The 25,138-nt window shown below is 40.5% G+C and overlaps 1 protein-coding gene across 1 annotated transcript in view; it reads left to right on the forward strand.

The window, feature by feature from the left end:
• The first annotated feature begins 1,127 nt into the window (after positions 1 to 1,127).
• LOC101864527 (tonsoku-like protein) overlaps positions 1,128 to 25,138 on the forward strand; it is a 32,736-nt gene continuing 8,725 nt past the window's right edge. Inside the window, exons 1-15 of the mRNA XM_005099901.3 lie at positions 1,128 to 1,925; positions 9,676 to 9,771; positions 10,915 to 11,086; positions 12,593 to 12,810; positions 14,025 to 14,097; positions 14,622 to 14,793; positions 16,172 to 16,286; positions 16,636 to 16,775; positions 18,205 to 18,351; positions 19,297 to 19,422; positions 19,852 to 20,062; positions 20,933 to 21,000; positions 21,774 to 21,854; positions 22,786 to 23,022; positions 23,415 to 23,529. Of these exons, the coding sequence (XP_005099958.1) occupies positions 1,895 to 1,925; positions 9,676 to 9,771; positions 10,915 to 11,086; positions 12,593 to 12,810; positions 14,025 to 14,097; positions 14,622 to 14,793; positions 16,172 to 16,286; positions 16,636 to 16,775; positions 18,205 to 18,351; positions 19,297 to 19,422; positions 19,852 to 20,062; positions 20,933 to 21,000; positions 21,774 to 21,854; positions 22,786 to 23,022; positions 23,415 to 23,529 (2,002 nt within the window). The 5' untranslated portion in view covers positions 1,128 to 1,894. The remainder of the gene's footprint in view (positions 1,926 to 9,675; positions 9,772 to 10,914; positions 11,087 to 12,592; positions 12,811 to 14,024; positions 14,098 to 14,621; positions 14,794 to 16,171; positions 16,287 to 16,635; positions 16,776 to 18,204; positions 18,352 to 19,296; positions 19,423 to 19,851; positions 20,063 to 20,932; positions 21,001 to 21,773; positions 21,855 to 22,785; positions 23,023 to 23,414; positions 23,530 to 25,138) is intronic.

Here is a 25,138-nt window from a genome sequence, read left to right on the forward strand (position 1 = left end):
TTCTTCAATGTATTTAAGTTTAAATCTTATGGGACAGGTTTTCAATTATTACCACACCTCATAACGGCCAATCTTGGGGTGAGCATAAAGTTGGTGTTATAACGGGGCAGGTGGAACAACGGGTTCTGATTATCTAATGCTGTCCTCTGTTAAAAGCACCGACTGCCCGGCTCAGGGCTGATTCGTGAACACGTTAATTCAAATTGGAAAAAAATCAGTGTGGGCTACAACTGCTACTACAGCCGCATCAGAGACTTCGACTTCTTGCCCTAATGCATGCAACCCAAAGACTTTAGAATTTTAATTATAACCTTGTCGATGCTATAGCTAAAATGTACAAGACAAAAAAGAGGTTGTAACTTCTAAGACATAAATCGACGACAATCAGCGCTAGCTCGCAGAGTCTTGCATCGGAGACCGAGAAGGGAAGACGGAAGACTATCATCACTGCGCAGCTTCCGAGTGGGTGCCGTGTGTTCAGTGCGTAGGCCTATCTCTGGCGCAAAGTTAAATGGCAATGTTGGGGGGGGGGGGGGCAAAATTGCGTTAACCTAGTAGCTTAGTAAGGAACACACAATTCGGGCAGTTTTAAAGGGCAATTAGTATGTTTATAATTTATAAAGAAGTGTTCTTATTCGTGCATTGGCAAAACCTGGCGGTGTAATTTTAAGGAGGAAGAGGGGGCGGTTTAGCGGGGGTTGACTGTTTCTTTATTTAAATTGGGGGTTTTGTGTTTAAAGGGTTTTTTTTGGGGGGGGAAGGGGGGATACCTTAGGATACATGTGCTTTGGGGGAAGAGAATAGATATAAAGCTGCCCGTCTGCAGACTACGGGCAAATTACGTTGGAAAAGGTTTCGCCCACAAACAACGCACATTTTGCGCCTACAGTAACGCCAATGTGTCTACTACTACTACTAGATGTAAAACTACAGGAGCTGAAAAACAAATTGGGAAATCAGACTAGAGCACACACACACACACACACACACACACACACACACACACACACACACACACTCTCTCTCTCTCTCTCTCTCTCTCTCTCTCTCTCTCTCTCTCTCTCTCCGTTCTCCCCCCTCTCTCTCGCGCGCTTTCTCTTTTTTCCCCCTGTCCCTCTCTGAGTCCCTCTGTCGGTCTGTTTGTCTGTCTCTCTGTCTTTAAGGAAATAAAAGTTATTTGTTGGCGTCTGTTCCCGTGACTGTCTGTAGTGTTGTGGGGAATTGTCACCGAAACCGCCACAGTAATCCTATAGGCTACATGTGTATAAGTATAAGGCCTACGTACGTCATTTAGGTCTATTATATAATGTGGTGATGCAATAACAAAGGAAAGACGCTTGCTTATACCACCTGATGGCAACACGCCGGAAAAAGTAAAGTAGAGTATAGGCTACAATGTGAGATGTTTCCAATGGGCTTTTTTTCAACGGAAAAGAAATGCTGAAACAAAGAGAGAAGCCTACAGGTAGTAGGCCTACAAGCTGCACACATCCACAACAAGTAGAAGTGGAGCTTTTAAATGCTCAAAAGAGACAAACTTTTCTCTGCCAGAATTGGTCTCATCGACCACAGCAGAAGTCATAAGTCATCTTGACCTTTAATTCTTCTAATTCTCTCTATTTCAAAGAGTTTTAGGACACCCCACGCCCTCACATTGAAAACTGAAATAGCGAGATATTTTTAAGACGAGGAAAGGTTCAGGAACAGTTACTCTTGACTCCCAACGAGTTTTCCTTTCCGTGACAGACCGCGCAATCCAAACAAACCACTGATTTCACTGAACAGCCTGACAAGAATGCCTTAAACCCGACGTATTGTTTATTTTTATTCGACAAGGCGAAGAGTTTGCCGATATAAGCTGTGTTCTGCTCAAGTTGTGAGGACAGAAATATCTATGGATGACGAAGACGTAAAAGAATTGAATCGTACGTGACAGGATCTTGACAATCTTCTCATATCTACTGAAAACTGATGGCTACTAAAGTACTAAAGCCTAAGTCAGAAGATAGATCTAGATCTAGATCTAGATCTAGATTCTAGATCTAGTGGGTGGATTCCGGGAGATTTTGTAGTTTCGTTCGTTAAAGTCAATAGTAGAGGGGTTTAGCCCCCCCCCCCTGACCTAATAAAATATTGAGGTGGAGGGTAGAGGGGGGCATGCCCCCCTGAATTTTATGAAGTTGATGTTTTGCAGTGAGGTTGCATTCCTGCCCTTCGAAGTAGACTGCCAGTCTAGCCCTACTTAGATCTAGAATCTAGTCTTGGCCCTATCGACTCAAGCCTGTTAAGTATACAAGTCTCATTAGATCTAGATCTAGATCTAGTAGTAATTATTCAGGTTCAAATACATGCAAGTCAGTAAGGCACCTTTTGGTTTCGAAGTGACTTGACTCTATTCGGACTCGAGCTGAATATGAAAAAAGGAAGTGGCTATTCTCATCCGGGGTGAGAATAGAAAAACGATCTACCTCTCACCCCGGGTGAGACTTGCCAGCGTAGGCTATTCTCACCCGGTGCTAAACAAGACCTGCTTTTCCTCATTTAGGAATACTGTCTATCGGTGTGGATGATCAAATTGATAAAAGCCAAGAAAAAATTACGTTATATAGCACAAAAGTAAGCTAATTTGATCGTCTTCAAAGATGCTATGGCTATTTCACTGTTCGAATCGAGCCGAACTACGCGGGTCGCCATTTTGTTTTGCCCGGAAGTTCTCGCAAGATCTACTCCTCCCCTCTCTCTCTCTCTCTCTGTCTCTTTCTGAATACTGTCTATCGGTGTGGACGATCAAATTGACCAAAACAAAGTTAAAAAATGATGTTAAAACACAAAAGTAAATTAATTTGGTTGTCTATAAAGATGCTACGGCTATTTAACTTTTCGAATCGAGCCGAACTACGCGGGTCGCCATTCTGTTTTGACCGGAAGTTCTCGCGCTACTCCTCTCTCTCTCTTTCTCTCTCTCTCTCTCCACTGCCCACAGACAAAATTGTACGCTTTTAGTAGGCTACAGTTGTAATGGAACGTTTGTTCACAGCACAGAATTCTACAATTTTTCTGTTATCACAGTGTAGAATTCTGTGGTTTAGGGTGAACGCAAAATTTGTTGGCCTAGATCTAGGCTATAACGGTGAACGCGCACCGGGTGAGAATAGCCAAAAGACTCGCCTGCACTATTCTCACCCCGGGTGAGAATAGAGGTGGCCATGAAAAAATGTTATTCGGACTGATTCTTGTCCAGCATGACATCACTTCCGACTTCCGACTTCCTGTGACTCGTGACTCCGGCTTCCTGTCCTGCCTCACTCGTGACTCGCCTCAGGCTGGGTAGAGACCGGGATCGCTTTGGGCAAAATGGCGTTTTAAGCAGTAGCCGAGTTTTTATCTTATGATGAATTTGAGGCCGGCCTGACTGAAAAGTTATAGCGCTTTTAATAAATGTTTATTTGTCAAGAGGTCATCAGAAGCAATTAAAGATGGCTCGTTAGCGTGTGTCGGGGTCGGATGGGCGGCGTGCACACGTGTGGTTGTGTGCGTGTCAGGGAGGGGAGTGGGGAGGGGGGCACTATCGGTCCGGGCGTTGAACGTGGCATACGTGTCAGTCTTTTTTCCCCCGGCAACTGATCATTATTACAATAATAAGCTAGTCTTGGTGTAGATCTACGCAATAAATTGTGCGCTGGTCTATGGAATCAAAAGTTGCCCTATGCTCAGCTCTACACAGCAACACAACTTTTTCTTGGTAAACAATCGAGATGACAAAGGCTTGTGTATTTGAACGAATCGGTCTCAGCTCATAATATGCAGGTGCCAGGTGGTCTGCTAATCTTCAGTTTTACCTTTTTCTACAACAAAGAAAGTGGAAAACGTGGGGGGGGGGGGGGGCGTATCAATGAGGCGGTGGGCATCGGATCGGCAGAAAAAGTGTGGGGGAAACTTAAAGGGATCCGATCGCGAAAAAAAATGTAAAATACAAAGTGCATGATCAAATCAATGAAAACTTTGTTTTTCCCAGAGCTGTCAACACAAATATTGATATCTTTACATAAAAGCATGTTAGAATGACTGGTTTCCAAGATATAGGCCTTCAAAAATTGAAAAAAAACCCCAAAATTTGTCATTAAGAGCTCAGAACCCTATTTTAACCTCTTCCAAATTAGTCAAAACTGCCTCCTCATTAGTGAAAATCACACAATCATTACAAATACATGCATAGACTTAGCTGAATTTTTTTCAGACCTCTCTGACCATAAGTAACTTTTCTGGACTCCTCTGAAGTGGGCTTTGGTGCAAAAAACGCCTCTTGGAAAAAAATTAGGGGAACTCTGGTACATCCTCGGGCAAAAAGCATCACAACAAGTGAACAAATTAAGCTACAGGGCTAAATCATACATGCATCAAATTAAAGCTCAATGCAAGCTCTACGGGGCCAAATGAAAATTGTTTACTAAAACCTCTCATAACACTCCATAATAGGGCCCTAATGCACAAAAACCTGCCATTATTGAGTGAAAATTATTACGTCTGCCGACTGGAAAAAAATTCATATAAAATCAACACATTGTGCTACAAGGTTGCATTATGTATATATCAAATTAAAGCTCTTTTCAGGCTCTGTACAGTGAATTAGTTTATAGAAAGAAAAAAACCTTCCAATCATTTCAGATATGGACAATAATGTGAAAATAGTCATCAATATTGGTTAAGAAAATTAAGATTTCTGCTCAGGGGGTTTAAAAATTGGAATTAAATCAACATACTGTTCTACCGTGGTTCATCTTGTATAATATATAGATCTAGTTCTAGATTTATTTATCATTTTAGCTGAGAAAGAAACCAGTGGCTGGGGAAATACAATGTATCATCGTGTGTCCAGTAAGTGGATGGAAGAAAGAGTGGAGGGGGGGGGGCATTTCTCCAATTAGCCTATCAGGTGACATCTAGGTCTAACTAACTTATTAAGTCTAGCTCGCAAAATATGGCCGTCTGCAGTTGGACCGGATGGCTGACGCAAGACTGATGATGTTTTTCTTATACGTCATGATCTAAGTTCTGTCAAAATCCTGTCCTGGCTAACTGTATGTGGAATACCCGAATTTTAACTGAACTTGAGACTAGCAAACCTGAACCTGCATAGAGCCTGCTGTTTTGCGGGGATATGCGCTTTACAAATGCTATCTATTATTATTATTATTATTATTAACAATATTAAATGAGACTTGAGTCAACAAAATTTAATGAGATTTTGCTGAGTAATAAAAAGAAAAAAATGATGATTTCACTCAGATCTAGGCCGACTACTTTCTCATGGTGACTTCAGAAAACAGTTCAAAAAGTAATGTAGCCTAGATCTACTACAGTGGAACTCGGATTCAACGAGCTCGAATTCAATGTGAACTCCGATTCAACGAGAGGAAATGGGTTCCCCATTTTTTTCTTCTTTAAAATCAATAAAAATAACCCGGATTCAATGAGCAATTAAATCAGCAAGCTCGGATTCAACGAGGTGGCTTCCAGGGTGAGCAGCCCCCGTAGACGTGGCTTCGCTCATTTTAATCCCACAACGAACTTTATCTTTTCCGGAAAACCATCCATTACACCTGCATTGTGAACCACTATTCACTTAACCGATTGCATGCGACCAATCAGCGGCCTTCTTTCCTACCAACACACGCGTTGTTGGCACGTGCATGTATCTACTCTAGGCCTAGCGAATGTCGAGGTCGGATGGGCGGCTTGCACACGTGTGACTGTATTGGAGGGGGAAGGGGGGCACCAGCGGTCGGGGGGTGGAATGTCGCAGATACAAACGCGTCACTGTCTTATTTTCCTCCTGGCAACTGATCATTATTTTACAATGAAGCTAGTCTTGACAAAGATCTACGTAATGAATTGTGCGCTGGTCTATGGAATGAAAAGTTGCTGTATGCTAGGCTCTACACAGCAACACAACTTTTTGGCAAACAATCGAGATGACACAGGCATGCATTTGAACTAATTGGTCTTTTTTTGCACAGCTCATAATATGCAGGCATTTCAGGCACCACTTGTTACTTCTCTTTTTATACATTACTTGCTCAGTGCCTGTAATTATCAACACAAAACCTTATGTTCGCTATATAGTGAAAACTCGGGATTCAACAAGATTTTAGTTCAGGCCCTGCGACCTCGTTGAATCCGAGTTCCACTGTGCTACAAATTCTTGAAATGATAAATGCTACTTTCATATATATATGTTATATTATATAATATAGGGGGTGCCCATTGGCCTTTTTTTTGTCATTGGGGGTCGGGTTGGGGACGATCGCCCCACTCATCTCCTGAAAACAAATGCTTTCGTTTTTGAGTCGACAAGTTGGACGTGATTGGCTTATGCCAGGATAGCCGCTTTGCGCCCTCAATCTGGCTAGCTAACCGCCCCGACGAGACCTGATCCCCCATTTTGGGCACCCCGTATAGATCTTATAAGGCTATTAGATCTACTTGTTCCTGAAAATGACAGTTTAATGGATTTATTTAAGTTTTAGTTGCAATTAATAATAATTTAGATCTATTACAATTACACGTTATTAAATTTATAGTAGTGACTGTAACTCAAGTAACTGACTACAGTGTAAGCTGGCATTTCGCTTGCTCTTTGATAATTGCTTTCACTACTTTCAGTTTCGGAAATTTGATTCTCTTGTCGTCATTCCTACTTAGGCTAACATAATATATATTTAAAACAAACAAAATGCTATAAGTTTTAAAAGCTTTAAAACGCTAAGACTTAGTTAGGCAGGCTAGATGTTTTATTCCTTGGGCCCTCCACCCAAATTCCACCGATGATGAAAATGTAAGTTAACTCATTAGCTACGTATTATTTTCGGCTTGTGGACGAATTTTTTTCGGGAGGGCGAAATGAGATGATGACTAGTGCGCAGTTCACAGGTCTTGGGGGCCATAAATTCAAATAAATATAAACATATTATATACCAACTTTTTCAGTATGGTTTGTAGAATACATCTGTATTGTTTATTTGAGTAATTTTCAACTTTGGTTCCTGTAAGAGGCGATTATGCAACACAATTGTGATTGGCTGCGGATAAAATTTGAAAACAAAAAATTTATAACCTCAGATGAAACTCAAAAAATATGTTTGCACCTAGATCTAGTCAAGTTATACATCAAAATAACCATAATTGTATATAGAACAGGAAAATATTGAAAAATGAGCAGTTATTTACATACATTCCATAATATTTGTACATTTGGATCATAACCTCCGATATTGAAAAAAAATTAATTTTATAATGATTTTGAAAAAAGGATCCCAAACAGAAAAAAATACTTGTATCTTATATGGAATTATTCAGAATTGCATTTGGAATAAACCTATACATGTCTTGGGGGGTACTTTTGAGTAAATTCACCAAAAAGTAGGGATTTTGGGGAGAAAAAAATATTTTGACTTTAGATTTAGGCCTAGATCTAGCACTCAAAAATATTGATTTCTCAATTTCAGTGCACTGGCAATTTGAGTCCAGTATTATCAATATTATAAAGAAGAGTCCTACACTTCTTTAGTGAGCAAAATAATGATACATTTTGTTGTGTAAAAGTACTAAGACTGGTGTCTGGGCTATAATTTGGGCTTCGCGATAAAACAAAGTCGCATAAACTTCGAAATTGTGTTTCAAAACTGAATCAAAACTTCCGATTTTCGGTGGAAACGCTTGACCCGGAAGTCAACTTTATATTATGACCTTTATTTTAACATGGATATGTGGATTGGAATAGAAACCAAACTAAAATTGAACGTCGGTTCTCGAGCCGCCGGTGGCGGCTTAGCGTACTGACGGCACTTCAGCCGCGCCGCCCCCCACGGCTCAGCGTAGCGAATGAGTTAAGTTTAACTTTAACACCCCCCCTCCCCAAATCACCAACACTCATCTGGCACCACTCTTGCCCACAGTACTGTGTACACCGGTTGAAACTTACCAGTAAACAGTGCAGTTTTTTGTCGAGCTGGAATTAACATGTGACTTAAAATAGAGTACAAATACAGTAAATTGAGACAGGTATTGTTGAATTTGTGCCAATGATAAACTGATGAACGATAAAAACATCATGAAGTTGTAGTACTGTTTTGTTTCCTCTTACTTTAACTTATGAGTCTTTTTTAGAGGCCTACTCATGTCATTGTAAAAAAATTTTTTAACTGTTAGGGTTTACCTGTATTACCTGTCCTGGGCAACAACGTCATTGCACACCGGACAGGTCCATAAGTGCTTAGTTCCCCCCAGCACCAAAGCCCGCAAGGTATCCATACTGATTGTTCCGGTGGTTGTCTGATTATGGCAACGTCTATCCTTTCCAGATAATCGTTCCTTTCTTCCTTCTCCCCTCTCTATCCCCATTTCCTGCATCCTAATGATTGTGTGGTGTTCTGCTGTCTCCTTGTCTTCTTCATCCCGCAACTCTTTCTCCAGGGTCTTCAACACTTCTCCTTTGTCAAATTTCACCACAACATCAACCATGGCACTGCCTGCCAGCCTATCAGCCTCCTCATTGCCTTTCACTCCAGAGTGCCCAGGACAGAATATCCACGTGATGGCTCTAAGTGATGAGTGTTGTATTGGGTTCATCCATTCACTCCGAAGAAGCCCTTTCTCAACCCTTCGCAAGATGCTCTGGGAGTCCGTGACAATGATGAGATGAGTTGTTCTTGGTCTTGTATTATGAAGCTATCCAAGCGCTCTTGTTACGGCCTCAATCTCCATTCTCATGCTTGAAGTTGTTCTTTCTATGGCCCCTGACATGCCATGAACCTTTTTGTTCCCACTGTTCACCACTAAACCCCATCCACTTCTCTCACCCCTCCTGACTGATCCATCCGTATAGATCACTGGGTCCTCTGGCTTGGAATGCTCCTCAATTAACTGTCGTATATCATTGTCGTTAATGACAGCAGCACATTCCCGTCTTTCACGACCCATAGTGATGTGAACGTTGGCCAGGCTTCTGCAATTGGGGCTCAGTTCAAACCACTCCTTTCCACAGCATATTTCATCGATGCCACAAACTTTCCTCAAGGAGTCTTCGGCTTCTGCCATCCATGAGCTGCCCCGTTTGATCCTGTTTCCTTTGATGCTGCTCAGGTTGTCATGCAAAGGGTGCCTCGGGTCTCCCAAAACATTCAAGTACAGCTTTGCCTGTGCCACCTTATGCCTCACTCTTAAATGGATGTTGACCCCTGGTTGATACAATGGATCTCCGAAGCTCTGTTTGAGAGGAATGTGGTGCTGAGAAGTGGGCGATGGATGTCAGACCCAGTAGTGCCTCAGGACTGCCATAAGGATCAGCATTTGGACGGATGCTGCAGGACAGGTTGAACAAGGTCACAGATTGGTGTGAGGAATACAATGCGGTCATCAATCCAGACAAAGCACAGGTCATCTGGTGCTCACTCAACAACCGTATTGTGAAAGATCCTACGCCTCCAATTGTGTTGACCACTTTCTCATAGAGACAGACAGCATGAGCTGAAGTACCTGGGAATCACCCAGGACAGGACACTTTCGTTCCGAGGACATATTGACAATGTTGCTGTCAGGGCTCAGAAGGGCATCAATGTTAGGGTTTACTGTTAAAAAAATGTTTAAACTGTTTGTATTTGCTGTGCTGTTTTACAGGTTATCAGAAAGACAAGAAAAAAGCAGAAGCTCGTGGCAAATTGGGAAATGTTGCAGAACTCTGTAACTGTATTGGGGAACTGTACTCCAAGTATGGTGAGTATAAAAGTGTAGCAATATATAAGGTATCATAGAGTGAGTACTTAATTTTCTTTACAACTGCATGAAAGTGTGAAGAAAATTTGGTGATGACGTTAAAGTGATAACATTAATAATTCTACATCTTTGGTTTTGGTAAGTGTTTCACGGCGTTCTCAGCAGCATAAGGTCATATGACACATTAAACATTTTCAATTTGGTAGGAATTTTGAATTTTGCCCAGATGGTGGCTGAAGCCTACTCTTACTAAATTTAAGACCACCAAGGGACCTTTAATGTGTGCAACTTGCACACGCGACATCCAAGATTTTTCTCCCTTAGCCGAGAAGCTTAGGTGTTAGATCTTACCTACCGTAAGACCAGGGGTGTGGCTGAAAGTAAGGAGTCAAGGAGTAGCAGTAGATAGGCTGCAGAAAGAGTCAAGAGCTCAGAGGAGGGGGCAACGGGGAGGGGGAGAGGGGACAGAAAGTGGAGACAAAAACAGATGACAGAACATGGTTTGAAAGAGAGCAAGAAAGGAAGTGAAAGGAGAACATTTTAAAGAAGAAAAGTTCTGTCACTGTCAGGTTTCGTTACCTGGGACCTATTAAATGAGAGGCGAACACCATAACTTCTAAACCACAAGAGCTGCTTTTAGATCTTTATGTTATGACTCAAATATTATATATTGTTCATCACTTGGTTCTATTATTTTTACTTGAGTTTAGTATTGACCTTTATTTGTTTAAGTCTTTACAACCTTTATAATGATTTACAAATTGGTACTTTCTGATAGATTAATGTACAGCTGATTTGCGCATCTGATGTTATTTATTTAGTATGTCACTGTTATCGATGTTGTGCATGCGTATCAAGTAGGTAGCTTTTCTTTTGCAGCAAATTTCCCCACAGCGCAAAGCTGCCTTGCTTTTTTAGGACATTATCTTTTTGGTTCACTGATATGGACATAAATATAGGTGCCTTTTGTGTTTTGCTCAATGAAAGTTTGAGGTTAAGAAACATACAAATGATAGAGTAATAAAATGTAAACTCTTTCAATGTGTTATTTAAACAATTTGTTATGAAGTTGTTATATTAGTTGAGATCCCAAGTGGAAGTGTTGAAGTGCCATCATCCTCTCCTTTCTGTTGAATTTCCCAGGGAAGTATGAGGAGGCCATACAGGAGCACGAGCAAGAACGTCACCTGTGCCAGGCAATCGGTGACAGGATCGGGGAAGCAGTCGCTTGTCGCAAGATTGGGGAGTGCCACTGTTCCCTAGGGGCTTATGCAGAGGCCTTGTTCCTCCAAAAGAGACATCTCACACTTGCCAGGTTCCTATCTTTGTTGAAATTCCTAACTAGCAATTCTTCTTCCAGTATAAATTCGTTGTCATTTCCTTTCTGTTCAGTTTTTACTGTTTATTTCTTTAAAATAACATTTGTAGCACATTGAGAAGGAAAGGAGATGCATTTTCTTGACTGATGAACATTTGATTTTGAAAGGTAATAAGAATTAAATCACTTTTTAATGCATCTCCAGACCTGCCACTCATCCCGATTTAGTCGGGATATCCCGATTTTTTGCCCCAAATCTCAAGCATCCCGATTTTCCCAATTTTGATCACCAGTATCCTGATTTTTTTGTCGTTGCATCTGTTGCGTCCGATTCTTAGAAAAAAAAATAAAAAGTTCTGCAATCTCTTTTGCCTGGAAGCACCGATTGGACTTTTTATCGGCAGGAACTTGGAACGCTATTTTCTAAAGCATTTATACCGAATCTGGTAGTTGACTCACGCACGTTATTTCAACTAAAACTGACGTAGTATCGATTTTGAGTTCCCACTTGGATACGCTCAAGATCTACTTTCGCTTTTATAACCCAGAATTCTCCGATAGTGTCCTGATTACTTTAACGATTATGACATGGGCCTAAGAATAATCTATTCTTCGTCTTGAGTTCTGGTTAGTCGGGCCCATCATCAAGATCTATCAGTGGAACTTTCAAATGCTCATTCGCATCACATGACAGACCTCGTATGTGTGGTGAGTAGCGCGTGTGTCGGGGACCATCGGTTGTCGGGGTCAACAAAGTTCATTCACACTGGTCGCATTGGTCGAGGTGTGTTTCGGGATTTTACCAGTGTGGGACGACCGAGGGGAGAGGGTGGGGGTATTTTTTTTGACACTTTGGCCTAAAGTGGATGCCGTGATACAGATACTAATTGAGGGGAAAGGAATAAGAAAATAAAATAAATGAACAACCTTGACGCGATCTTTTTTTCCAGGGGGGGGGGGGATGCCTTGAGTGTATATACGATGGAAGTCAAACGTTGTCACTGTATGAAAACGCTGACTTTTTTCATGGATGATTAGAGTTATGTGTCAGCTATTTTCAAGACTACGAGAGTTTCAGCTTTAGTGCACCCTGCGCTCCCCCAGTCTATCCAACTCCAATTCAAGTACATTATGCTGTCTTTGAGTATTCAAAAAGCTTTGTCTTGCATACTTGCCTCCTACAAGGGAACCAGCCCCCCCCCCCCCCCCCCCTCTTCCCCAGTGCCCCTTTTGACTGATTTGCCGTTGATCCCGATTTTTTCCACTAGATCCTGATTTTTTTATTCTAAAATCCTGATTTTTAGATTTCAGAGAGTGGCAGGTCTACATCTCCCTACATGTTTTCACGACTGAAGAGGTGTCTGGGGGAAATAATGAACGCTAATTATTTGAATAAAAATATGCCTTGTTTTGTGTGTGTGTGTTTTTTTTTTTTTTAAGTTTGTTTTGTTTTGCAGGCTCAAACTTTTTTTTCTTTTCTGTTTTCTACTCTTATGATCACAGAGAATGCCAGAATCACTTGGAGGAGCAGCGAGCCTGGGCCACTATTGGCCGCACGTACCTGCACCAGGCAGAGTCTCAGGATTCCGTGCAGTCAGCCGGGGCCAGCAAGAAAGCAGAACGTGCGTTCGCTCAGGCGTTGGAGGTCTGTGAGAAGGTCAAGGACTCTCTCAAGCTGCCCGAGTACATGGCCATGAAGTGCCGGTTGTACATGAATCTTGGTGAGTGGAAAGATAGTGTCCTTGTTGTGGGATATACAGATTTAATTCAGTTTTGAGCTGCTGTCATGATGGAGGGTTATTTTCGCCTTGAGGTCTGTGGTTATTAATAGGTGAAGTTGGTAAACCAAGAAAACGTGAATAAAAATATAGTAGAGGATAAATGACAATTGAAATTTCATAACTTCTCTAAAGGTTTTGATGAAACAGATCAATTCATGTTTGTTTAACTTTTCTATCTCTTTCTTTTTAAAAAGGCTTACAATAAATGTATGTTTTTCTCCTAGTATGAATACCATACAGTGGACCCCATGGACACAGTTGGACGATCTGGACTTTGCAGATGACTTGGTGCTTCTGTCACACACTCTGGAACAGATGCAAGCAAAGACAACAATTTTAAACAGCCTATCAGAGTCTGTTGGATTGAGGATCCACCCCGGAAAGTCGAAAGTCCTAAGGATAGATGCACTACGAAAGGAGCAGGTCACAGTTCAAGGAAATGCACTAGAAGACGTCGAATCCTTCTGCTATCTTGGAAGTATAATTGACAGAGGGGGAGGAACAGGCGCTGAAATAAAGTCCCCCTTTGGAAAGGCACAGACTGCATTTATATCTTTGAACAGGATTTGGAGGACCAGGGATATCTCATTACAAACAAAACTTAAAATTTTCAACTCAAATGAGAAGCCAGTCTTGTTGTATGGATGTGAGACGTGGAACGCATCCCAGACGTGCATAAAGAGGATCCAGGTTTTCTTAAACAAGTGTCTGAGGAAGCTACTGAGGATCAAATGGACAGACAGGATCACCAACGAGGAAGTATTAAGAAGAACTAGACAGCCCAGTCAGAGATGAGGTGGGAAGAAGACGTTAGCGATGGATTGGACACACTTTCAGGAAGTCAAGCAGCTGCATAACAAGGAAAGTGGTAGATTGGAACCCACTGGGTAAAAGATCAAGGGGAAGACCACGTGGAACCTGGAGAAGAGTCACGGAAATGGATGTACAGAAAAGTGGGAAGACATGGAGTGACATCAAACGACTAGCCCAGGATAGGGAAAGGTGGAAAGTGTTTGTTCGTGGCCTATTTCCTGATCCAGGGTGAGAAAGGCATTGATGATGAATACCGTACAAGGTATTCAAGATTTGTGAAGAGAATGTGTGCAGCATGAATTGATGTGTTGTTTCAAATGATCCCTTTATCTCTGTTGCAGGAGTAGTGTTTGATGCCCGGGGAGAAAGTGCGCAAAGTGGAGATGTGATGAAAAGAGCAGTGTTGATTGCAGAGTAAGTCTCTATTAACTCCATCATTACTCGGTTGTTTTACATGCCCCTTTTGCCCTTCCAGCATCCTTTGATACTGTTTGCACTGTCCAAAAATACTATTGGGTTTTAATGTAACAGCCTGTTGTGTAATTGCACGACTGATAGTCACAATTTGCTGCAGATAGAATTTGTTGTAATTAACTTTCGCTTTTATTGATACAGTTTAGATTGTTTAGGAGACGGGCTGCTTTGACTAAGCCTTTCAGAGAAAACCAGTGGTATGTGGGAGACATCCCGACAGAAAGACTGGGAGCATTTGATATGGGAATTGGATGTTTGATTACCGCAAATCTTCCAAGTTTGAAATGTTAGAAGCTCACTTTATGGGTGTGTGAAATGATTTAATTTATCATTTTGTGCCTTAAAATGACTTGAAGTTCATATTCCAATACACTGAAATGGGCATTAAGGTGAACCCTTTTGTGCTTCCATTTGGGCAGTAATTATTCTTGTTTCACTGGTTCATGTTTCAAATCTGCCCTCAGAAAGTTCAAACTGGATGACGAACTGTATATGTGCCAAGAGACCTTGGCCAATATGTACCAGAAAGGTGAAAATTACAGTTTGGCGCTTCGTTCACTTGAGGTGGCCTTGCGTTTGTCACGAAAACTGCGGAACAAAGTTGGAGAAAGAGAATCACTTGTGCAGAAAGCATTGGTAAGTTATGGTCTTTCAGAGTCAGCTGCTTAATTTAGACAAGCATCATGTTGTCGATTGGGAAAACTTGTTGAAACCTAAATGTTTGTTTTGTTGGTGAATGTTTTGTGCTGTAATGATAGTTCTTTCTCGGCATCACAATTTTGTTTTTCTTTGGTCTAGTTTCGACAGTTGCTGTCTTTCCATTGGAACAAAGTTTTTGTGTTCTAATGTTCATCGCCTGGTTCACTTATTAAGCAGAACGCTTTCTCTTATAAAGACAAAACTGTTTTTGGACAGTTCATTTTTTCCTTTAAACTGATGATATCATGGCTGACCCTCATTACGGATTTGGTAATAAAATTTCAGGAAAATATAATTGTTAACTCTCCTGATTCTGATTTTAAACAATCTATTTGCAGTTCGACTACCCCTATTCATCCCCATTTTTCCAACGTTTAAGGAATAAAAGCGATCAAATCCTGACAGTCTATGTCATTATGTCACATGCAGCTGTCTAACTTTATTATCCTCTATTTCTAATCTAAGGGCCCTTGCAGTCACTCAGTGCCACTTTGCCCATGAAAAAACTTAAGTTGTTCCAAAGCCGAGAGTGCTGCAAACAAAAGTCTAGAAAGGTGTTAATAAATTCCCATGCCTTTGCGTCGTTGGTGAAGGCCTAGGCCAATGAGAGAATAGGAAAGAAAACAACAGATCATTGTTTGAAACTGGCTTTGTGTTGTAACAGTGTTTGCAATGTCCAGTCAAAATTTCATTTGTCCCTATTTGGACATTGCTGGTTTGTCCCTATTTGGGTACCGCTATTAGTGTTGAGAGGATTGTGTAACAACACCATGTCATGTCTGTAATTCTGTTAATTCACTACCTGTATTGCCTGTATTACCTGTCCTGGGCAACAATGTCATTGCACACCGGACAGGTCCATAAGTGCTCAGTTCCCCCCAGCACCAAAGCCCGCAAGGTATCCATACTGATTGTTCCGGTGGCTGTCTGATTATGGCGACGTCTTTCCTTTCCAGATAATCGTTCCTTTCTTCCTTCTCCCCTCTGTATCCCCATTTCCCGCTTCCTAATGATTGCGTGGTGTTCTGCTGTCTCCTTGTCTTCTTCATCCCACAACTTTTTCTCCAGGGTCTTCAACACTTCTCCTTTGTTAATTTCACCTCGCCATCAACCACGGCACTGCCTGCCAGCCTATCAGCCTCCTCATTGCCTTTCACTCCAGAGTGCCCAGGACAGAATATCCACGTGATGGCTCGAAGTGATGAGTGTTGTATTGGGTTCATCCATTCACTCCGAAGAAGCCCTTTCTCAACCCTTCAAAATGAATTCACTGCATATCATTACCGCAGATATAATCAAATTTCCCTTTCCTCAGATTCACGTCAGCACTGGAGACTTGCTGGCCGCAAAACACAGCCTCAAGCAAGCACATCGGCTGCGAATCGACTCGGCAGTGAACGAGGTCAAGCTAATCAAGGTTTTCAAGTCAGGTTGGTGATTTATCATAGAATCTCTCTTTCTTTTTTCCTCCTTTTCTTTTCCTGCTTGTTTGGTTGAGTCAGAGGGTAATACACCAGCTCATTTATGACCTTTCTGTGCTTGGGAAAAGTAAGACATTCAGAAATGTAGGATGATTATGGCGGAAGCAGATCCTTCTAGTGGATCTTTCTCTTAACCAGATTGTTGTTTTTTTCTCGGATGACAATGTCTTGTTTTCAAAATTATATCTTGAATTTCATTCCATTTAGAAACGAGCAAGCCATGTTCAAATGTTCAAGCATTTATCACAATATGTGCATTCTCAACTCAGTTTTGTTAATATGTGTATCTTGTCCATAGTAAACAAAATTCAGGATGCCTGTCAAGATCTCGAAACAGAGTCTGATGACAGGAAACTTGGCAAACTGCACGAAGTTATTGCCGACAATTTTGTAGAGCTCGGATTGTACAATAAGGCCGTGGAACACTACATTCATGTGGTAAGTAATTGAATCTGGGATATTGTGACACTACAAAGCTATAAGAAGAGTTTATTATAAATGCTATGAATTTTATACAAATTTTGATTCTGCTGTTTCTTTTTAAGATTATATCAATTAGAATAAAACCAATGGAGAATATAGAATTGTCATCATTAAGGCCAAACATGGGTTTTTGGGGTCCAGTTTGGGTCAAACAATGTCTTGGGGGTTTTGAGAAACTTCCCTTTAAAATTATTTGCTAAATCGAATGGAAGTACTCCCAAAGCTCTATTTCAAAGAGAAAGCTCCATAAAGTTAATAACATTGTGAGCCAATATAATGCTTTAGAGCGATTTTGAGATGTTTTTGCTCATTTCCTCAAAATGTTCATTTTTTTGGCTTTAAAAGCTAAGAACTCAAAAACCGTTCAATATAAAGACATGATATTTGGAGGGTAAGTGTGCATCTTGCAATTCCCCCCCCAAAAAATGATGCTAGCTTTTTCTAATTTTGGAAAAAAAATATTTTAAATAATTTTTTTCTTTTGCTATTTTGATTATTTTTGTCATCACTATTGTGCTAGTCTTCTAAAAGTAATAAAATGATTAATATTTACTATTTCAAGAAAAGCTAGCGTCGTTTTCTTAAGATTTGTGTGCAGATTACCAATATGTAATTAGTTCATAGGTAACATGGATGGTTTTTGAGTTTCTAGCTTGTGAAAATGGTCCTCCAGATAGCCCGGTTTCACTCTAATTTGCCTTTTCCGTGATTATGTAACTGAATATGATTCCCAAAACTGAATATTTTTAATACCTGAATGGAGAAAATGAGAAAAAATAAGTAAAAATAATGTAATTGTAGATTTTGGTGCTAAGAAGTAGTGTAGCCTTAAGGTCTGTTTACTGCCTAATTCACTGTACCTGAACTTTGAAGTTATTCGGTTTTCTTCAACATCGTCTGTGTCTGTAGCTGAATTATGTTGATACAGGATTCTCAAGAATATGATGAGGTCACACAATTTTAACTCTCGAAGCTAAACTTGTCAATGTTTAGCAGCCAAAAATTTACAGAAGGTGGCACACACCGCTTTGAACTAAAGGGTAAAGATAACCATGCAAGCAATGAAATTCTATCATATGTCGTAGTATTGCTGCTTCACAATGGCTGCATGGCGCAGAGAATGGTTTACAACTGACAATGTTATGGAAATGATTGCAATGCTGATTCAGATGTAGAACTTAAGTCAACTGATGAAGACTTTCTCCTAAATTACGTTCATAAGGTGTAAATATAGGAAATTATATCTGCTTAATCCAATGAGGAATGAGGGTCCATAATTTCTCTTCCGGTTTTACTTTTAAAATGGATCTATTGTCTTCAAATGAGACCTTGTTCAGGAAAAGAGTTTTCAGAACATACCTGTTGTGCGTTTTGACAATTTCAGTTGGAATGGGCTCACTTGATGAGCAGTGAGGAGAGAGCAGCCATCTACGTGTCGGTGGCACAGACGTACGCTGACCTGAGGCAGTTTGACAATGCTCTCTACTACTACCAGAGGGAGCTCGAGGAGTGGGGAGACAACCAGGAACAGGTCTTGCTCTTACTTGGTTTTGTACACAGTTGAACTTGCTAGAGCTGCCCCTTTTCCTAGACAACCAGTTGTACAAATGACCTCTTCCACCCCCCCCCCCCTGCATTAAAAAAAATGTATTGCAATGGCACTGTCCAAGACGTTTACCTGTCTAAGAAGACCACTCTACTCCTTAACAATGGGTGGCCATCTTAGACAATTTCAACTGTATGTTATGCATGCATGGGTAGAAGGCTAGGGTCAAATGTTCACATTTTGATGTCACTCTTTGATAATTTAAATATATCTAGAGCATTTCTCATGGGAGCTTGGAATGGTCATTAATGTATACAGTTTGGAAAATACAAATTCAGTTCCCAAGGCTCTATAATCAATATAAATGCCTTGAACATCTTGCTTTCATTGGACAAAATAGATAACAAGAGAGACAGAGGAAGGCCAAAAATAATGTACTTAGAGTAAGCTAGAAAACTTGAAAATATGGGTAACGGGAAAATACCACTTTTGACTTTGGGAGACAGCACTTTTGACTGGGATAGCGAACTATGGACATAATTTTGTGTCAGAGGAATGGAAGAATTTAATGTACTTACAGGGTGTATATGATGCTTTTTTTGAGATATGAACTCATCCCTTTTCACACCTGTCCTATTCTGGACTCAGATGGGACATAAGAACTGCACCACCTTTATGATTCTCTTTTCCGTAAACAGTTGCTTTTGTTCCCTGATTTTAAAAGGTTATGATCTTTGTTTTATTGGATTGGATGAATGAGGCGGTCATGAAGATTCTATTTTCCTCTTCTTGCTGTGTGTGAACTAGTTGTTATTGAGTCACTTTACCATTTCCTAGAAAACATTTTTAAAAAGAGACTGTTAAGACATTTAGTATTATGCATGAAAGTCATCTTGTCCTCAACATTGTTATTCTTACCCCTTTTCTCAGGCCTGTAGAACTTACTTGAACATGGCAGACTTAGAAGAGAAGAAAGGTTCTAAATATGGAGTCACTGGAAAGCTCTACATGTCAGCATTTGAGGCTGCACGTAAAGCTAAGCACAGAAAACTACAGGTGAGCTTGCTCTTGATTTGTGTGTTTGTTTTTTGTGGGTTTAAGTCTCATATAAGTGATCATTTTAGGGTCAACTTGCTCTTGTTAAGTTGACTGACACCAGACACTGTGAGACATGAACAAGCTCACCAACCTGTGGAACGCATCTTTCAGCAGTGCAAGGCACAGAGCCCTATTACAAGAAACGTGACCTACCTCATTAATACTATAGGAGAAGTTCCATTCTCTTTACTCAAACAAATACTTTTCTCTTTGTTCTTGAATTGTTTTCTGATTTGTTGTTTGTTTTTGTTGTTGTAGTAATTTTTTGGTCACTTTTTTCTGGTTCCTGTTTTCCTCCTTTCTTTAACTTCGTGTAATCACATTTCTGATTCCCAATTTTTAAAAAAAGGGCAATGAATGCTGATTTACGAGCTGGTTGTTTTACAGATCCAGTCCCTTGAGGCTTTGATAGCTGTGCAGAAGATCCACAAACAGGCCACTCATCAGCAGGAGACGGAAAAGAAATTGGCAATGGTACAGAGGAAGAAAGCTCAGGAGGATAAGAGCCTCAATGAGGAAGACTCTTCTATGGATGAGGAGGAGGAGGAAAAGGAGGAAAATAAAGGAGACCTCAGTATTTCAGATCTCACTGTTTCTGGTAATTTTATTTTCTTCTAATCTGGTTTATTTTTAGAACTCGGTCAAGGAGCAACAACCCCCCCCCCCCCCCCCCATTCCCCTGGGTCTTCTATGGGTTAGGCTCTTAGGTGGATTGCAAGGGGCATAACTATGCTCTATCTGCTTGGCATCCTGGTTACCTCACTTATTTATTGACTGTTCTATGGTGAAAAAACCCATAGGAGATGCTGCTGCTCCAGAGAAAATAGGGAGGGGGTTTTGGTTTTTATAAAATTTACTCTGCCTGTTTGCATGTTTATAAGTGCTGTGTGTTGTTTGAGGTGCAAGTGAGGACAAGTGGTTTTGGGCTTTTATATGAGTGAAATTCCACAAAGCTGTATTGTCACAGTGATTTGATAGCGTATTTGAACTATGCAAGAGAATAAGTTGCAATGCTGCGTTTGTGAAACAAAAGAATGACCAGTGAAGAGGCCAGATTTTGTAAGGCAATTGGACGCTTTGGCTGCATGATGACAGAGGAACGAGAAATTAAGCAGTTAAACAACTGAACAATCACTTAGAGTTGAATTGGACTGACAGAATTCAAGTATGTATCTGAATACATTCTGTGCAAGTGTGCATGCAATTTGAAGATTTAGCTGTCCGCCAGCCCAGGCGACTCTCAATTTATCTTCTTCAACCCCTCTTACCACATATATCCTTCTCTTGTCATTAAAAATGACCAGATAAGGGAGAGTGTGGTAAAACTGTTCAAACTGGATTCTTAGTTGGATTTTTATTTTTAGAACGGGTTCTTGGGCCCCTAATTTATTGAGAAAAAAGTTCCATACCACAGAAAAAGTGAGTCCTTAAGAGATTAATGGGATATTTCGTGTTCCTGACATTTCAGAGGACTCTGATGAAGGTGGGCCAAGTTTTGTGGAGTCTGGCAGACCAAAAAAATCAAATATTGCCAGGGTGAGTAGGAAGAGTCCTCACTTTTTGAACATTTCAAGTGAAACAATTTTATCTTTAAAAATGTGCTAAAACCTTTTTGAGCCAGTCCAGTTTACAATGGATATGTGGAATTTTTTAGGAGATGTTATGTTTCATCGTGGTACCTTTCTTTCCATTCTTATCCTTATGTCTTCTTTTAAATACATTTTCCAAAATGCAGTTATGTTCAACAAGCTTTTTTTTTCCAATTAAATCTGTATAAAAGGTTTTGAAGTTTTAATATCATTTTGATGTGAGAATTATTTTACAGACAAAAAGTGTTTTTTTTTAAAGAACTGTTTTCTTTTACCTCAGATGTGGATGACTTGAAGCTTTGGGTTTGGTGTTTTAAGATTTCAGTGAAATTGTTTCTTTTCCAGTTTGATAATATTCAGTTAATATGCTTTCTTTTTTCATATTTTATGTGCTTCTGTAGATTTAAGAATAAGAATACCATGGTGAGAAAAAAATGTAATGCAATGCTTATGTGAATGGTGAGAAAAAATCTAATACTTTGTGAATGCAAACCTTTAAAGTTTCTTTAAGATAAGATGTAAGATAAGATAAGATAAGATAATACTTTATTATCCCAGAGGGAAATTTTTCGTGGCTGTTCAGGACCGTAAAAACACATGCAGGTATAAAAAAAAAATTAAATTATTAAATGAGAACATTATGCAACATCATGTTGATGATGACATTTAAATCAATCTCAGTAATGATATTTTATGTTACAATGTTACATCACTCTTCAGAAAAATGAGAAAGGTGAAACTCCGCTACATCGTGCATGCATCGCTGGAAACTTGAAGAAAGTCAAGACCCTAATTTCACAGGTAATGTATTGCCTCACCTCGGCTGAAAAGTAATCTTTTCTTTCATTTTATTTATGTGAGTGTGTTGTGACAAGATAAGTACATTTTCAAAAAAAGGAATGAACATTTATGTGAGAGGGTCCTGTTTTTTTAAATTCTATTGAAAGGAAGATGACTGTTTTCTGTAATTTCTGCATTATCCCTATCCACACATCGTGTTTTACTATCGTATCCATACGAGGTGGGGAACTCTGTACCACCACTTTCTAAGAGGAAATTTACTCATTAATTCAATCTGTACGCTTTGCATAGCAGTCTGTCAAAATGATTTTTGAGAAATACTGAAAGTTTCAAAGAGATCTTTGTTCTAGAAGTATTCTAAAATGTGAAGAATACAACCCCGGGGGTACAAAAAACCCCAGGGTGTATGGATAGGGTTAACTAGATCTGTGACAAAATTTCTGCCTTGCCATCTGTAAATCTCTTGTCCCTTACTCAAAATATTTTTCTGGGTTTCGATTTGCTTTCTGTGTTATGTCCCAGTGATTGTTATTTTATAAATTGCTAGCTGGCCTTGGATGACTGACTAAGCACTACCAATAACAATGGATGTGATCTAAACCTAAGAGAAATTTGTTATTGTTTTTGTCTTGAGTCTGAAGTGCCTACTGTCCATAATGACATAAATGATCTCTTCAGTTCTTGTCTTGTCTTCATTCATCCCTTTCACTCACCTCCACACTCCCACTTTCTCCTAGAAAAATGGTGCTCTTGGGTGGTTTGCTCCTTTCCTATCCAACATCTATCGTCCTTATCACTCCTCCTTCTTTCTTTGTATGTTACTCTCTAGGAACATCTTTAATTTGTGGCATTTTTATGACCTATTTATGTTGCAAGTGCCTTAACACTGTTACTAAAACTAAGCCAAATTTTTTTGTTTTTCTACTCTTAGGGCCACCCTGTGAACCCACGTGACTACTGTGGCTGGCTACCTTTGCATGAAGCCTGTAACTATGGTTACAGGGATATAGTTGAGTACCTTTTGGACTGTGGAGCTTGGATGAACGACCGTGGTGACGTCGACTGCGAGGGACTCACACCTCTGATGGATGCTGCAAACTGTGGGAACTTTGATGTGGTCTCCCTGCTTGTGGACAGGGGTGCCAATGTGCTCGCTAAAGATGATCATGTATGTGTTGACTTTGTTCTTTATGCTTTTCTATACTTAAATTAAAGACTATAAACGTACCATCTTTCATCTAAGCCCGCCTCCTAAATGATCTAAATTGTGTCCGCTGGGGGGCATAAAAACACCTACATTAAACAAAATTTAAACTAAACTAAAATAATTACCAATGTTGTACGTAGTTTCTACACTTCATCTAAATCCTATGTCGTCCCCTCATTCCTAGTTCTTTGTGCTTCTTGTGTTCTTTTTTCAAAGAAGGCCTCGATCTAGAACAGGGTCAAGTGGATAGCTCAGACTAGTTTCTAAAAAGGAACTGTTGTGAAAAGAATGACTGTGAAAATTTTGCTTTGTTTTGTACCTTTCTTTACACACTTTTGGCCATGTTTCACCAGGGCAACACAGCACTTGACAGACTTCGTAGCTGGCACGGTGCGACGGATGATGTGCTCAGTGCAGCAGATACTCTGGAATATCAGCGTGTTCAAGCCTTGTTGCTTCGCAAAATGGGTAAATGACAGTTATCACTTCTTGACCTTAATAACATTAATGTTGTATTTTTTCCTTCAACAAGAGGAGATAGATTCCCCCTTTTTTTTTCTTCTTTAAAATAAATAAAAATGACCCAGATTCAACTAGCACTTAAATCAGCAAGCTCGGATTCAACGAGGTCGCTTCCATGGTGAACAGCCCCTGCAGACGTGGCTTTGCTCATTTTTCTCCCAGAACGAACTTTATCTATTCCCGGAAACCATCCATTGCACCTGCATCGTGAACTATTATTCACTTAGCCGATTGCATGCGACCAATCAGCGGCCTTTTTTCATATCAACACATACGTTATTGGCACGCGTACATGTCTACTCTGATGTGTGTCGGGGTCTGATGGACGGCCTGCACACGTGTGACTGTGTGTGCGTGTCGGGGAGGGAGGGGCGCCAGTGGTCCGGGCGTTGAATGTCACAGATACAAATGCGTCAGTCTTTTTCCCACCCTGGCAACTGATCATTATTACAATGATTGATATGCTAGTCTTGACGTAGATCTACATAATGAATTGTGCGCTGGTCTATGGAATCAAAAATTACCGTATGCTAGGCTCTACACAGCAACACAACTTTTTGGAAACAATCGAGATGACACAAGCGTGCATTTGAATGAATCTGTCTTTTTTTTTAACACAGCTCATAATGTGCAGGCATTTCAGGCACCAGAGTGTACTTGTTACCTTTCTTTACACATTACTTGCTCAGTGCCTGTATTTATCTAGATCAACTCAAAACCTCATGTTTGCTATTACGAACACATGGATTCTACTAGATTTTAGGTCAGGCCCGGCGACCTCGTTGAATCCGAGTTCCAATTTACTTGCTATTTGTAAGAAATTCTGAATCTGTCCCAACAGTAGTACAGTCGAACCTGCCTAAACGGAAACCTTTATAAAACGGAAACCTGTCTTAACGGACTCTCCCCGCTCCCCCCTTGATATATTCCTCTTTAATTACCTGTGTAAAACGGAAACCTGTCCAACGCGGAAACGGAAAAAAAAATCCACTCCCTTCCGAGGGTTTCACCTGCCTAAGACAGATAATGCTTTGCCCGCTCAGCCCTGATTTGAAACAAATCTCGCAAGTTTGGTTCTGCCGGCTCTAAACTTAATGGTATGGCCATGCCGCTGGGCGAGGAAAGGGAGAAGAGGTGCAATTTGGGGGTAGATGTTACCATATCATGTGAGCCCTGAGCGATGCAGATGATCAGTTTAGTGTTTATGTGAAATCTCACGACTGCCCGTGAGAGTGCTCGAGTAGCCAGCCACCTCGGAAACTTTCCTCGGTAGCCAGAAGCCAGAGGTGTGAAATTAGATTGACCAATGCCTGCCGCCCTGATCGTATGGCCAGCCGAGAAATGAGTTCCTCGAATCGTTTTTACATTGATGGCAGTGAGGGGTGGGGCTAAGGGTGGAAGCAAAGATGTTCAAATGTTTCTGTTTTTAATAGGTCAAACAGTGTCCTATGAAAAGCAAGCACTGGTGGTAATTGGATAAGTAAGACTGACGCATGTCATTATCAGACAGGATAACAATTGAGAAGTGTGAAGTTTTGACCACTGCTTGCCGATC

The sequence above is a fragment of the Aplysia californica genome, unplaced genomic scaffold (assembly GCF_000002075.1).
Source record: "Aplysia californica isolate F4 #8 unplaced genomic scaffold, AplCal3.0 scaffold00229, whole genome shotgun sequence".
NCBI lineage: Eukaryota > Metazoa > Mollusca > Gastropoda > Aplysiida > Aplysiidae > Aplysia > Aplysia californica.